This window comes from Cryptotermes secundus, unplaced genomic scaffold (assembly GCF_002891405.2).
Source record: "Cryptotermes secundus unplaced genomic scaffold, Csec_1.0 scaffold1437, whole genome shotgun sequence".
Taxonomy (NCBI): Eukaryota; Metazoa; Arthropoda; class Insecta; order Blattodea; family Kalotermitidae; genus Cryptotermes; species Cryptotermes secundus.
Genome location: NW_019731298.1, coordinates 208,758 through 225,003, shown reverse-complemented (window position 1 = coordinate 225,003; position 16,246 = coordinate 208,758). Strand labels below are relative to the sequence as shown.

General features: G+C 41.2%; 1 protein-coding gene across 2 annotated transcripts in view; it reads left to right on the top strand.

Moving 5' to 3' along the window:
• Positions 1-207: 207 nt before the first annotated feature.
• LOC111867003 (xaa-Pro aminopeptidase 1) overlaps positions 208-16,246 on the top strand; it is an 87,225-nt gene continuing 71,186 nt past the window's right edge. For both annotated transcript variants that reach the window (XR_002843263.2, XM_023856447.2), the window contains exon 1: positions 208-362. Coding sequence is in view for 1 of the 2 variants with exons in the window: in XM_023856447.2 (XP_023712215.1) it covers positions 329-362 (34 nt within the window). In the remaining variant the exon portion in view is untranslated. The remainder of the gene's footprint in view (positions 363-16,246) is intronic.

Here is a 16,246-nt window from a genome sequence, read left to right as displayed (position 1 = left end):
AAATTTATAACATATACCCCTACATAGGAAAGCAAAAGTTTGTGCCTAATTGACAAACAGTCCTCACTCAGTTTCAGGGGACAAAATTGAAGAGGTAACGTTGAATGCGTTCGACTAATAGCTCGGCAGAGAGCAGTTGCATCACGGTGTAGGTTGTTACTTGACGATCGGGAGTTCAGAATAACCCACCTTCGGACGGCGCGCAGACTGACTTTGTTTCTTCGTACTAACAGTCATTTTCTTGGGCTCGTGCCGTAAAGAGCTTACACAGAGTTGTGAGGTTTGTGGTGCTGGTGCTACGGTACTTCTGTCCTGTGAATTCTTCAACATGGAAACAAGATGTGTGTCTACTTGTTTTTCAGGTTAGTCCTTATTTATTTCAGTCCCTTTACTTTGACTCTTATATCACTATTCTTAAATTAAGAACAATAAATTGTAATTTGCATATAAATTACGGTCGAAGCTGGGATAGCCAAGTCGGTATGGCGGCGGTCTACGGGCTGGACGGCCAAGGATTTGGGGTTCGTTTCCCGGCAGAGGCAAGGTATTTTTCTCTTATCCACAGCTTCCATACCATCTCTGGGGCCACCCAGCCTCCTATCCAATCGGAGGCTGCTTTCCCGGCGACAGAACGGCAGGGGGCGTGAGGTTGACCACTCACCTCCATCTAGTGCCGAAGTTAACAGTGGTGGATTTATACTTACATTCCCCCACACACCCTCATGGTGTGGTGCTTAATAAATTGAGGACATAGAAAATTGTATCTGTTTTATCTTGTTTTGTTTTAATAGAGAGTAGACGTGTGCTAGGTCGTGTGTTATATCGTGTATGGTATATCTACAGCAATGTCGGAAGGTCTTGGTACGCAGTAACGTCACTTTTATTTGTATGAATCGTTGTAGAAACCGATATTATTAATTTAGATTGCAGATATTCCTTTACTCTGAAGATGGAAGCAATATGTTCCTCCGAAACGTCGGTTGGCTTTGAACAGACTACACGGCGTTTTATACCAGAAGATATAACCGCCAATGTGAGAACTTCGTGTTTTATATATATCCAATATTCTTCTCTTAAATTTAGCTTCAGTGAAGGAGAAATTATTGGTGATTATTAATGTGGATTTTGAGGTAATAGCTCAAAAACTGATCATATTATTTTGCATCGTCATATAATGGAAAAGCAAATAGGACCACAATAAGACAGTTTTATCAGCTATGGACTTCAAGGAAGCCTATGTTTCACTTAGAAGTACTGCGCAACACACTCACTGAGTGTTATACCCATGAAGCTAGTTAGGCTAATTAAACCGTGTTTAAGAGAAACATACAGTAAAGTCCATATATATAGACATCTGATAACTTTTCCTATTCTGAATTATTTTAAACCTAGAGATATTTAACCACTATTGCTTTTGATTTTTTTTTAAATACGCCATTAAGAAGGCCCAAGAAAACCACGTGCGACTAAATTGAATGGGACATAATAGGTTCTGGTCTGTGTCGATGCGATGATGGTGGGGTCGGAGGGAAGGGAAATATCGTAGAGAAAAAGAGAAACGTAGAAGACGCTAAGTTGGAAATGTTTTCTAGCAGGAAAAACAAAGAGAACTGATTGAATATTCATGTAATTTTGCTAGAATTCGAAACAAAATCACAACATGAAGGTAGATAATAGAGCTTTTGGAAGTGTGGTAAATTCAGATATCTGAGAACGACGCTAAGAAATCGATATCGAATTCATGAATAAATTAAAGGCAGTTAAATTCAGGCAGTGCTGGTTACTATTAAGTTCAGAATCTTTTATCTTTTCGCCTGGTACCTAAAATCTTAACGATTAAAATATTCAAAAATGTAATGTCGTTACGTATGGGTGTGAAATTTGGTCTTTCACCTTAAAGGAAGAACATAGACTGAGAGCGCTCGAGAACCGGGTGATAAGGAGAATATTTGGGTCTAAGTTGAATAAATAGGAAGCTGCAGAATCTGCATAATGATCTGCATAATGATCAAATCGCGGAGAGTGAAATTGACAGGGCATGTATCATGCATGGGACATAAGTACATACAGAATTTTGGTACGAAAACTCGAAGGAAATAATCACGAGGGAGACCTAGAAATAAATGGGAGGCTAATATGAAAATGTATCTTACAGAAGTAAGATGGGAAGCTGTGGACTGGATTCGTCTCTACCGGGAAAGGGACCAGTGGCGGACTCATGTGAACATGGTAGTAAACCTTCGGCTTCCGTAAAATTCTGAGAACTTCAGTGGCTGGGCAACTGTTAGCTTCTCAAGAAGGGCTCAGTTCCCTGGAGTTAGGAGTTAGTGAAGTTTGCTCCTACAACGAGCTTGGGTACCGAGACATAGCAAAGCTATTTGGAATTACTTACTTACTTACTCATGGAGCTGAGCCCTTCTTCAGGAGCCGCCAATTCTGCAGCGTCTCAAGAATTTCCCAGCATTTTATGGAACCCGAAGATCCATTACCTTGTTCACAAGAGCCCTCCACTGGCCCCTATCCTGAGTCAGATCAATCCAATCCATTCCATCCCATCCTATCTCTCTAAGATCCATTTTAATATTGTTCACCCACCTACGCCTTGGTCTTCCCAGTGGTCTCTGGCTTTCCCACCAGTATCCTACATGCATTCCTCGTCTCCCCCATTCGTACTACATGCCTGCCCATCTCATCCTCCTTGGCTTGATCATTATAATTATACTTGGAGAAGAGTATAATTAGAATGATCAAGTCAAGGAGGATTTGGAATTAAGAGTAGGATATACTATCTGATTAAACAACATATTCAAAAGGAGGCACACTTGGATATAGAAGTAGGTATATATGTGTCCAACCTAAAGATGTGCTTGCAGTCACAGATATTCGAAATTCAGGTGATCGATATCTCGAAATAATACGTACCGCACAGTGAGCATAAAATGTTTGTCCCTGTTCCGCACACGTGCGTATTCAATAGCTGCTGTCTCAGAAATTGCCAGCTTAATCCCACGATGTCCCAGTACCTTTGGTTAATCCGGACAATATGTTCATGTGTGTTATTAGAGGAATCATTCGCTGTGGTATCTTGGGTTTGGCTGCGGCTGCCGTAATGAGATCTGACCCACTGCAGAATATCCAGATTTGGTGACAACAGAAGAGACAGTAATGATCACGCACACGAACATCTATGCCATGGACTACGTTTAATTGTGACTCGAAGAATCTAGACCAAAAACATTAAATGCTCACAAGAATTGGCAAAATAGAGAATGCCCTAAATTATGAAAACATCGAGGTGTGTTCTATTAGAACTTAAGGTCTGTAGTTCTGTGAATTTGTAGGGTGATCCTGAACTTATATCGAAGGGGCAGTTCACTGCTTTAAATAGAGATCTATTCGAACAGGAAAGCCTTAGTAAGTGCTAAATTCGAAGCGATTACCCTCCCAGAACTGTGCTCGTTGGACTAAAAACAAGATATTTCCTTTTCTTCTAGCTATGGGTCTCAGAAAGATGTGCTCCATATTAGCTGAAGTTTGTTGTTACTTTGAAGGGTTCTGTCTTTTGGGTTATAACGCTGTGTATTCCGTTAAAAGTCAACCTACGTTCTGAAGGAACATGCCACGTTCATCTGTAGAACCCTGAAGACAATGGCAATATGTTCCCCCGATAAGTCTGGTCGTACTTCATGCTGGGTTCTTGCTTGGATTACTCTCAAACCAAGAAAATGGAAAACATGTTCCTCCAAAACGTCAATTGACTTTCCAGCGGTCTACAAGATGTTAAATTCTCGCAGATCGGGATCTTCATAACTTCTACAGCGATAACCTCAAATCGAAGACTATTTCCGGAAAGTAGAATTTTCCTTCTAGACTACATGTTTCGGCACATGCTTGCCATCTTCAGGTCCGGTTTTTGGTTACAGTTATGCGCTAAGTATATGATAGAATAATTATAACTACAAACCTGACCTGAAGATGCACACATTTGTCGAAACATGTCCCAGACAGCAAACTCTACCTGATGGAAACAGACTAGCATTGACAAGGATATAACAAATATTATCTATAGTGATTTACACAACAGAATGCAACAGAACATGAGTTCAGGCAAAACAGTTACTTTAATTTTCAGGGATTACACTTACTTACTTAGTCATGAAGCTGACCCCTTCTGGAGGAGCCGCCAATTCTGCAGCTACTCAAGAATTTCCCAGCATTTTATGGAACCCGAAGGTTCATTACCGTGTTCACAAGAGCCATCCACTGGTCCCTGTCCTGATCCAGATCAATCCAATGAATACCATCCCATCCTATCTATCTATCTATCCATTTTAATATTGTCCTCCCACATACGCCTTGGTCTTCTCAGTGGTCTCTTTTCTTCTGGCTTTCCCACCAATATCCTATGTGCATTCCTCGTCTCCCCCATTCGTACTACATGCCCTGCCCACCTCAGGGATTACACGGATATTTAAAATCACAAGTTAAGTACGTGAGAAAATTTGGAGGAGATAGAATGTGAAAATCGTGTGTTAAATGCTATTAATGGAAGCTTAAAGAAAAGTCGCTAATCGGTGATAGTGTTAGATTTTTACATTAATTGGCGGTTGTGTGATCTTCACTTCTAAGTACTGTGACTCGATGCTACAGAGTCCTCCTTGAGAAACCGAAAGTCGCTGGCTCGGTAAATAAATACCTTTCCTTTTATGGAATCCGAAGATGCATTACTGTATCGACGATACCCCCACCCCCCACCCCCAGTTGACTTCACCGAGCCAGATAAATTCTCTCTTATGCTCTGACGATGGAGGATTTCCCCGAAACAGCGGTACTTATATACCAGACTATACTGCGTTACATCTACAGAATTACAGACCTCAAAGATAAAATCAGTGCACGCCCTCAAGCCGTTTCGTTGATACTCGCTTTAGTCATCCTCACATTTACACCTACGTCTCCTGAATGCTGTCTTCTGATTTCTGAACTACAGATTTGCACGAATTACTTCCACATGCCATTGCCATCTGGTCCTCTTTGGCTTGGTCATAATAATAATATTCTGTTTGGTGAAAGATACAAATTATGAAATTCGTCATGACTCAGTGTTCTCTGTCATTCTTTTAGACCGATTTTCTCTCTCCACTCGGCTCTAAATCTGTGTTTATCCGCTATGCCTTGAGCCTGGGACTTCACATCCATGTAAAAGAGGCAAAATGGTGGTTACGTGGTGGAAACCGGGATCGTGGGTTCGAATCCCACTCAGGGCATGGATGTTTAGTTTGTGTATGTGCGTTTTTCTGTGTTTGTGTACAAGTAGAGGCCTTGCGAAGAGCTGATCACCCGCCCAAGGAGTCCTACCGAATGTGTAAGATCTAGAAAACCCGAAGTGAACGGAGAAGTTCATGGAGGTAGGCCTAGGCCCACTGGGGCTGTAGTGCCAAGGAAAAAAAATTAACGAACCGACACGGCCACGCATCTTCGTCCTTGACTACCATGTGTCAAGTCAGGAAAAACTGCACATTGCTAGACGGTCTCAGCTTTGAATCTCGGGACCTGTCTGTGGTTGCCGCCGCTGATAATCGATGTACTTGCCTTCTCTGTTAGTGTCCATAAAAGAAGTGATGGCTTGTGCTAACGGGGTTCAAGATGGATGATAATGAACTGACATTTGAAGCTCACCTTTAGAACATCAGCCCATGTTCACAGACCATTTGTCTAGCGTATTCTGTGTACTTCGTGATGGAATAGACGAACACAGATAAATTTCTTGGCGTCAACGCGACGATCCATAAGTAGTAAGAGAAGGACAATCTTATTATTACTAAAAATGTTCAAATAAAAGCAGCAAATTTTGGAAAGCGTTAACGATTCCTTTCTTCCTCGAAATTATTCCGTATTATTAGATAATTGAGCTGTAAACAAATAAGTGAAACCTCTGCATGAATTAATAAATCACATTCATCTGGAAATTCCGCTGATATAGTCCACAACATAAAAAGTAAAATTGTCCCTGTGCTTAATAGTTAAGCCCAACGCCATGAAAACATATATAGGAGTGAATGTCTACTCCACCATTCATGACTTCGGCTCTAGATAGAGGTGAATGGTCAGCTTAACGCCCCAATCGCTTTATCCCCGGAATTCATTGGATAGGAGGTTGGTTGGGTCCCAGAACCGGTCTGGACACTGTGGAGTAGACAAAAATTACTTGCCTCTGTCGGGAATTGAACATCAGCCATCTACTGCGTAGCCCGTAGCTATACCGACTGAGCTATCCAGGCTCCTAAATAAAGGGTAGCTTCGTGATTTATATTTTTGGCCCAGTATGGTGTTGCAATAGTGAAGTCAAGGTGGCTGCGATCGGCCAGAAATGTGATGTGTACAGAAATTCATGCATTGGATAAATCTCGAGGAAAACAGCCAATTGGAATGCCCAGAAAGAATTGTGAGAATACTGTTAAGCTGATGCTATTGAACCCTTTAAACTGAATAAAAGACAACAAAAAAGTAGGGTGCCACCGACGGTATGGTGTTTGTAAAAACTTCGTGGAAATTCATCCAATGCTTAAAAATTACAGAGTCTAAACACACGCCCACGAACTTGATGGTCTCGTAAACCTCTTTCCCCACAAAGAAGGAAAGTGAGGTAGTAAAGGCGATGAAAAACTGAGCCCACACTGCTTATTAAACTTCTGAACTATAAAGTGCATCTCTCCGAGGTTGAGCAAGATTTTATTTCTTTTACAACATACTGAGGTGGATTGCTCAAAGCATTAAGGTATGGAACCAGGAAACCCCCGTGTAACGCCATCAACAACAGAACTTCGGTTGCTTAGTAGCAAAGGTCTCGATAATTACAACAAAGGAACTACTGAAGACGTCTCCTAGGCAACGGAAACAGAACCAGAGAGTTATATTGGAGACGCAAAAAGAGAACGCCTCAAGGAGGTGATCTCCATACGGTTCAACTAGAACCTACCTCAGGGAGAGAACTGGCCAGAAGAGGACAGAATACGACAGAAGAATACAAGAATAAAGAAGAGAAGACTAGAGGCTAGTGCAAGATGCGGACGCAGCGAGAGATTCGTTATCCAGAAGGAGTCAAATGTGTGAACTGTTGTAACTAGGTGAAATTGTAATAGAGACGCCTAATAAATCCAATCAATCGAATATAGAACTCAGAATATTAGTCACGCCTACCCCCCTACACGTGACTGTTAAGTTATCTCAACGTTTTCGGTATTTAAATCTATATCTTGTGTCTGTGACAGCTCTGTGTAAAATCTTAACGCAGGCTTAGTTGAAACTAAAAGCAACCATAGTACAATCTATCAGATAATTGTAGCGGCAGGCCAGTGCCTTCAAGAAATTGATAACGTACACTCTTTCTGAGGTTTCACAAATAGAACTGTGAACACATTTTAGTGAGCAGAGATTCTAAGTGGATCTGTCCATAAATTAACATCGACACGTGCTCGACCTTCTTCCGCTTATTTTCTTTGCGGTGTTGCGAACTGAACCCTAGAAGAAGATAAATAAATGTTAGAAGTGTGGAAGTTTTTCTGACAGTTCACACACCAACCCAAGGACTTATTGCAGCAGAAATAGAACGCGATCCTGCGGTTTGTAAAAATTATCTACTGTAATTCACAATTACTAACATTATTCTTTCTTTGTGTTCCTCCTCCTTTGTGCTTGGACGTCTGAACCAGTGGTAATGAAATCTGGTGTGAAAATCGTGCCATACGAGGCACTTTCAGTAGCGTATCTCACGAACACCTCGCTTCTATAATATCAAGATAACGGCCGTTAAAATTCTTAACACGGATATATCTAAACACTCATTTCATGGATATAATAACCATTGCCGGAAGGTCGCTGGTTCGAGTCCAATGGAGTGGATTTTTTTTATTACCTCTTCCTTCCAGCTGCACTATAGCCCTGGGTTCGACTCAGCCTCTAACAGAATTGAGTACCAGGAATCTCCTTGGGGGGTAATTGGCGCTTAGGGCTGACAATTTTACCGCCATCTGTGAGCCGATTGTCTAGAGAAAATGTGGGAGCCTCGACGTCTCACGACCCTATGGGCCTCCACGGCTTATTACAGGGATACCTTTACGTTGTAAACATGAAGGTAGGTAAAGTTGTCCCTGTGATCAGTGAATTAACTACTACGCCATGAAGACTTATGAGGGAGTGGATGTATAGGTCCACATTTTCCTTAACCTCAGCATTAGCTGGAGATGAGTGGTCAACTTCACGCCCCGGCCGCCTTATCCCCGGGGAACTAGCCCCTGGTACCTATTTGATAGGTTGGATGGGGCCCAGAGCGGGTCTGGACGATTTGGAGAAGAGAAAATTCTTAACCCTACCGGGACTCGAACTCCGACCTCTCAGTCGTCCAGCCCATAGCCAGTCGCTATGCCGACTATGCTACAGAGAGAAATAAATATAAATTTACATTTTAGGACCATTAAAATGCTATATTTTCACTAATGCAAATCACTTCAGTGATTCAGTATCGAGGGGGTGGGTTTCCCCATGCACCGCGACTGATAGTCTATTGTACATCCTCCCTTTAATTTCTACCGTCTCCATCCCCTACCGATACTGGTGCTCGCTATCAGCCCCTTTCTGCCAGCGAGGTTTCTACCCTCTATTTGGCAGTGGTATCTAATAGATAGTCCCTTTCTGTCAGCGAGTTAGTCCCTCCTCTGGCAGTGGTACTTCAGCCCCTTTCTGCCAGCAAGTTTTCTACCCTCTACTTGGCAGTGGTATCTAATAATTAGTCCCTCCCGGAGGACTTGTTCCCTGAATTTTTCCGCCCTTAAAAATTCCACGACCTCCGCCGGCTTTGAACCCACGTACCTTGAGTCATGAGGTTGGAACGTTACCCCTAGACTACGGAGGTCGCTATGCAAATCAATTATATATCTATTTAACCATGTACATTGTAATACCTGTTACCATGGAATTAGTGTAATCTGATTTAAATGGAAAGTCACGTGGCCATATAGGAGTCAGTGAAGTGTCTGTGGGTAAGCAAGAGCGCAAGACTTTTTCCGTAGGATTTTGCGGTTTTATATTGAAACATTTATTCTGGCGACAAGTTTACCGCCTTTAATTTTATTATTACATGCGCAATTCGGAGGCGCTAAAATTCTAGTTAATTGCGTTGTTTTATTACGCACACAATACATGCTAAAATTTTCTTTCTACTTGTCGTTATCAGATACTCAATTTGTAGTGAAAGGAAAGCAGGCGATTGGTTCCTCCCAGAACCTCTTGTTTACCGACGTTGAAATGCAGGTATTCATATTTTACATTGAGAGTATGCCAGCTTGTTTCGCCCTCTCTCTGGGCTTACTTTACCATCGCTTCCTATCCTGTCTTTACTGTTATAATCCATAATTCTATCTAACTTTCTATCTCTTGTGTGACACTACTTAATACGTTCCTAGTATTGCATGATAATAAACAACAAGAAACAAAGACGCTGCCATAAAATGTATGACCACTCGAAATTTGTGATATCCGCAATAAATGTTTTTTTTTTTGGCCTGCTTTCCTTATTTTGGAAGAAATAAAATGAGATTTATGAGATCACCTTGCTGTATGTCTCCGTGTCTGTATGTCACTCCACACACAACTGGAATGGTGGAGCCAGTCGGTAAACACGTTCCCGCAGCAATGAATACACACGTAACAATAAAATAACTTCTGAACACGGCATTTTCTATGCGATCCTTGTCATATCAAATACTCAATATGCCTTATCATAGGAAAGTAAGCTATTAGTTACTCCCAGAACTTCTTGTATTGATTTGTAACTGCAGTTGTAATAACTTATATTGCAAGATGGAACTGTGGGAAAATGAAGTCAATAAAGTGTTATACAGGAAAAATATAACCATCATTTTAGAGTTGAACTGTTTTAATCCACTTAATGCTTGCCAACTTCTGTTATAGCACGAACTGAGGGATTTGTGGTTGCTTTAAACTGGCAATAAAATTGGCCTTAAAAACTCCCAGTACTTGTATATGCGGTAACGGGAACATTGGTGGCAGAAGAATAAAGTACACAAAGTGATTCAGATATCTCGAAACTGGAAGTATGAAGTAAGATAATGTCTTCATTATTCGACACATTGACCCAAATACCTGTACGTGTAAAAGCATAAAACTAACATTATATAGGTAAATTCTGTAAGGCACAAAATACCAGTGTTTATATCTACACTCTGGTGTTTCATGAGTATAAATAATTGAAACACTAAGATAAGCCTTCCGAACCCCGCTCGGGACATGAATGTATGTCGGAATTTTTGTATATTCTGTAAACCCAGTCAGTAGGGCCGCTCCATAGCTCAAGCGTTTAGTCGCTGGCTTCCCACCGCGGAAGCCCGATCTCGAGCCTGGATCTGGTCAAGTGAGATTTGTGGTGGACAAACTGTCGCAGGTTTTCTCCGATTACTTCGATTTCTCCTGCCAATCTTCATTCCACCAAATTATCCATCATTATAATCACCCGGGGCAGGTACAATAGGCCAATTAGTGGCCAATGTGCCAAGTGGATCCAGCTGGACTCCACCACCGACTATGCGAATTAAGAAAAAGCCCAGTCAGTATAGCGATGGGCTGAGGGGTGGACGGCCAGGGTTCGATTCTCAGCAGGGCAACGGGTTCTCTCTTCTCCTTAGCATTCAGACCGGCTCTGGGGCCCACCGAACCTCCTATCGAATGGGTACCTAATCTCTTTCCTCGGGGTTAATGTGGCTGAGTCGTCGTGCAGAATAGCAGTTACCTCTGAGAGATGAAGTATTGTACTAGCGATGTGGTAATGTTTACATGCATGAGTAGACTATGGCTGTAAAATTAATGAGTGTAATGGAATGAAGACGAAAACACAACACTCGGTCCACCTCGGCGTCTTGTGTGATAACCCACTTTTAATGAAGGGAGGAAGGAAGAAATATTGACGGTTCACTCAAAGTAACTGACTAATCGACTGCTAAATTGCTGCTGGCACCACCAGCACACTGATTCTTGTCTCCGAGTCCCACGGGACTCACGACCATATTTTACTGTCCATTAACAATAAGAACCTTCCGAATGCGCTAAATCAAATTGTCCAGTAAATTGCTGCTTGTCCTCGGCAGCACAGTCGTTCTTGGTTTCAGGCTCCGTCGGAACCCATGGCCATATTTTTGTTCTTCCCAGACTTTCATGTGTTTTGAAATGGGGCCTCGCTGGTCATTCCCCTTCTACTAGGGGTGACTCCGCTGGCTCTCATGACGGACTCCCACCGGAAACTTATAACCGAGTGACTGTTAAATTGTGGGCGATCCTCGCCAGCGCAGTGATTCGTGATTCCGAGTCCCACGGGAACCCATGACCTGATTTTACTGTCTTGACAGTTCTGAGAGCCTTCAAGTGCCAACTCAAATTAACTTCGCAGATTAATAATAAGTGACTAGGTTTCGGACGTAAGAGAAAATCTATTACGTCAGTATTTCGGGAACACATGATTTATGATATTCTTGCTTGTTTTGCTGAAGATGTGATTGAAAACAGATGTAGCTTCATGCACAGTGCATCTTCCTCTGGTATCAGCCATGAGACCCGTAATTAAGCCCTCCGCGAAGAGGGAGAAAGAAAACAGAATCCCTTGAAGGTGCAGTAATTAAAGAATTTGCAGGCGACCGCTCTGAAGAATGACGTCAAATGCTGCTGGGGAATAAATTATTATGACTCCTGACGTCATGTGTCCTAATCAAGACCGTATAATTACTTTAAAGACCCTGTGCGTTATGGATATTATGTAACACAGTTTGAACAAGCAGACCAGGCCTTAGTCTGACAGTACTGTGATAGTAATTACTTACTTACTCATAGAGCTGACCGCTTCTGGAGGAGCCGCCAATTCTGCAGCTACTCAAGAATTTCACAGCATATTATGGAACCCGAAGGTTCATTGCCGTGTTCACAAGAGCCCTCCACTGGTCCCTATCCTGTGCTAGATCAATCAAATTCATACCATCCCATCCTATCTCTCTAAGATCCATTTTAATATTGTTCACCCACCTATGCTTTGGTCTTCTCAGTGGCCTCTTTCCTTCTGGCTTTCCCACCAATATCCTATACGCATTCCTCGTCTCCCCCATTCGTGCTACATGCCCTGCCCACCTCATCCTCCTTGACTTCATCATTCTAATTATACTTGGGGAGGAGTACACGTTATGAAGCTGTGATAGTAATACTTCTGACAGTGTTTATTTTTCTGCCTCGACTGGTACCATTCCCTACAGTGCAACTATGAACTTGGTTAATGACGTATGACTTTTTGTATTGCTCGTGAAACCTGCACTAAAAAGCTGAATCTGTGTAATACATCTCCAGATGTTTGGTACTTATAGTGTCAGTTATAATTAATGAGGATTATCCTCACAAATTGATCGGCGTAGTAACCTAATCCTATGGCCGCCAAAACTGCCTGACTTACTTCCTTGAACTTCTCATTGTGTGACTTCGTGAAATATGTTATAGGCTAACATGTTTTCTGTCTCTTAATCTGTGGGATGGACAAGATTGAGTCCACTTGATAAGGCAGCCATTAGTGGGCCTATAGGCTGCATATTCCTCTTAAACCAGAGAGTACTGATGCACTGAAGATTTGGATTACACGAGCGATAACCAAAGGAAGAAATACAGAACTCTTGTAAACGAATTTGAGGGTTTACGCTGTCATATGGTACGAATTTACATTCCTACCTTTATCCCCCATACTTTGTCCTACAAGGTGTAAAATAATTTGCAGTAGACTTGAGAATGCATCATATTTAGGACTGGCAGAGGCTGGATTGCGCAATCAAATGGTGCCTGAATCTTAGTAGCAGCAATGAATGAAATAACTAACATAATTGTAGAGATAGTCATTCCTTGTTTCTGTTCGTGGTGTGATAATGGAAGTTCTGGCAGCCTTTTAAGGTGTATACTTTACTTTAAATGCATCCATCTGATTAGAGGACTGTGTCAGATTTGTAAATGAAACGTCATGAAAATAATATATTTTTGTTAGTATCTTATACTTTTTAAAAGTAACCATAGCAGATTTTTTTTTAATTTTCATGCTGGGCAGTCAACTGGCTACGGGCTGGACTAGCGAGGGGTTGAAGTTCAAGTCCCGGTAGGGTCAAGAATTTTCTCTTCTTCACGTAATCCAGACCGGTTCTGAGGCCCACCGAGCCTCCTATCGAATGGGTACTAGGGTCTCTTTCCCCGATGGTAAAGCGGCCGGGGTGTGAAGTTGACCACTCAGCTCCAACTAGTGCCGAGGTCAAGAAAATGTGGACCTATACATCCACTCCCCCATACGCCTTCATGGCGTAGTGCTTAATTAGTTAAGCACAGGGACACCTACTTTCCCTAGAAGGTATATATATTTATATATGTTTTATATGTTACCTTAGTCATCGTACCAAACTCCGTGCTAAGAATACTGAATGCATAAATTTCAGGTGCATCCCTTAATTTTGTAACTATATCTTAATAAATCAAAGTACGAGTACATCTTGTACATCTTGATGTATCGAATTTCAGGAACGTTCTGAATTTATCTGAAGTTCCTCAGTACCCCAACTGGAAAGTGTGTTCGTACACCAGTAATTTTTAAGTGGTTCCGAAAATCACTGGTCTATTTAATATTCATCTATGGAAGAACAGATACGCGGACAACAACTGGAACTCTTTGACACGAACTACGTACACACTAACAGATCAGTTCTCAATTTACAGGAATTTCCTCTGGTTTCTGTTTAGTGAAATATTTACATGGAAAACGTGAAGCTATTTTTGTCTTAAATATTTTTGTGGCTTGATTACTATTCTTTGAAATCGCCCAAGTGAAGCTGGTCATTTGTGAAGATGAGACTACATTTGAATCCATGCCAATTTCATGACGAATTATACAGGGTGATTCATGCAAGTGAATAAAAACCGTGGGAGTATCTGCATACACCATCAAGATGGAGTTGCTGGCGAATGTTTCCTGGGATCCAAACATGAGTCTTAAATATATATACATGAAAATGGCCGGTTGGGGCCGAAACATGTAGTGTCAAAGTGTAAATTAAAATTAAGTTGTTATTGAAAAAGTGTTGCAATAGTGACGGACGATAAATAACGGACGTTAAGATGAACAATTGCAACGGGATGCTGAAATACAGAATCTATATTTATGTTTATTGTTAATGGTTATGAAATTATATAAAAATTGGGGACATAGAGCCCCCTTAGAGATTTATAGGATAATTTTACAAAAGTTAGCGGAAGTTTTATTTCATTTATGTCTTAGTGTTTTTTTATATTTGCCGATATTCGGTTTCGAATACAGTTTAAAGCAGTGTAACGTTTTAATCCGAGCTATGCAAGAGAGATCGTGATAAAATGGAGCCCTGTCAGATATGAAGTTCTCACAGCGGAGACAAGGAAGAGCACGGCCTTCTGAGCTGTAACGCCGTGCAGTACAGTGGAAGTCCACCGGCGTAGGATTACTCTTTTATCCTTGAGATGAAAGTAAAATATTCCTCCAAAACTTTGCTGGACTTCGACCTAACTACATGGCTTTGCAATATCCAAGATCGTACCGTTCAAATTCAGTTATATTAATTTATTGCCGAATTATACATATTCATGGTCATTGCTTAGAGCAAAATGTATGTTCTTGTTTAAATTCTGAAAATAATCTTGTAAGTTAGTGAACTGTGGTATATAAAGATCTAAGGTGGTAAAGAACAAATTTCCAGAAAATTTATAACATATTTATTTTTAGTGTCTAAATATAATTAAAATATGGGTCGGTAGATGAAAACAGGGCATGTACTGTCTTCGCTCACTTGGAAACCGGGATCGTGGGTTCGAATCGCACTCAGGTCATGGATGTTTATTTTGTGTGTGTGCGTTTGTCTGTGTTTGTGTACAGGTAGCTGCCTTGCGACGAGCTGATCACCCGCCCAAGGGGTCCTACCGAATGTGTAAGATCTAGAAAAACCCAAGTGAATGGAGAAGTTCATGGAGGTAGGCCTAGGCCCACTTGGGTTGTAGTGCCAAGGGGAAACAAATGGAAACAGATGTGTTTATGTGCATACCATGTATAATTTAGTTCGTGTGAATGCTTTTGTGATCTCTCGCAATACAATAAATTGACAGGAACAGAACTGCAAAGGTCCTTAGAATATTTAAGATCTCTGTGTAGTTTTTAAATTTCTTTAAGACTTTGCCATCTCGAATTCAGAATCTTCACGTTTAGAAACGTACCAGATCTCTGGCAAAAATATTTGGATTTACAGAATAATTTCGACTTCCTACTGTCAGAAGTTCGATTCAGTGTACATTCTCTTCTGCCATATACCAAAACGTTAATAGAATGTAAGGTTTCTTTCTTTTGGCGCTACAGCCCCAGTTTGGTCCTTGGCCTACCTCCGTGAAGCTCTCCGTTTCACTTCGATTTAGTAGATCTAAGGTATTCTGTAGGACTCCTTGGGCGGGTGATCAGCTCGTCGCAAGACCTCTACCTGTACACAAACACACAAACACTAAACATCCATGCCCTCGAACCCACGATCCCGGCTTCGGAGAGAGCAAAGACAGTGCATGACTCAGACAGTTCGGCTACCGTGACCGGCGTTAGTTTATTTACCATTACGAATTTGGATAAAGCAGCCCAATTTACAGTATAATGTACATGATGCTGGAATAAGCTATTATATAGTTTGTCTGCATGTAAAACTTAAATTTGTACTGAAATCCGAACAAAATTTATAGACTCCCTAATCGCGACGAGCCATTATTTTAGCGTTATGGATTAGAAATATACGTAACAGACATTTTTAATAATATTTTGACTGTGTGCTTTTAATTGTGTTTAAAAATTAGACGTTAAATACTTGATAGCTTACTTACCAAGTTGAAACCCCCTGAAGATGGCAACATTTCAGCGGAATCATGTCGGGTAGTCACATATTTGATTAAACTAAATCAAATTGTATCAGCGATCTTAGAACTACAAGTATGAATGATACAGTTCTAAGAATGTCTTTATATAGCGATCTATTTTATTTTACTGCAACCTAAAGTCGTGGTCGAGTCGTTAACGCTTCTGCTTCATATTCGGGAGGTTCATGGTTCAAATCTACATTCGGGAGACCGACTATCCTGACTTTACATTTCTCATGAATTTTTCGGTCCC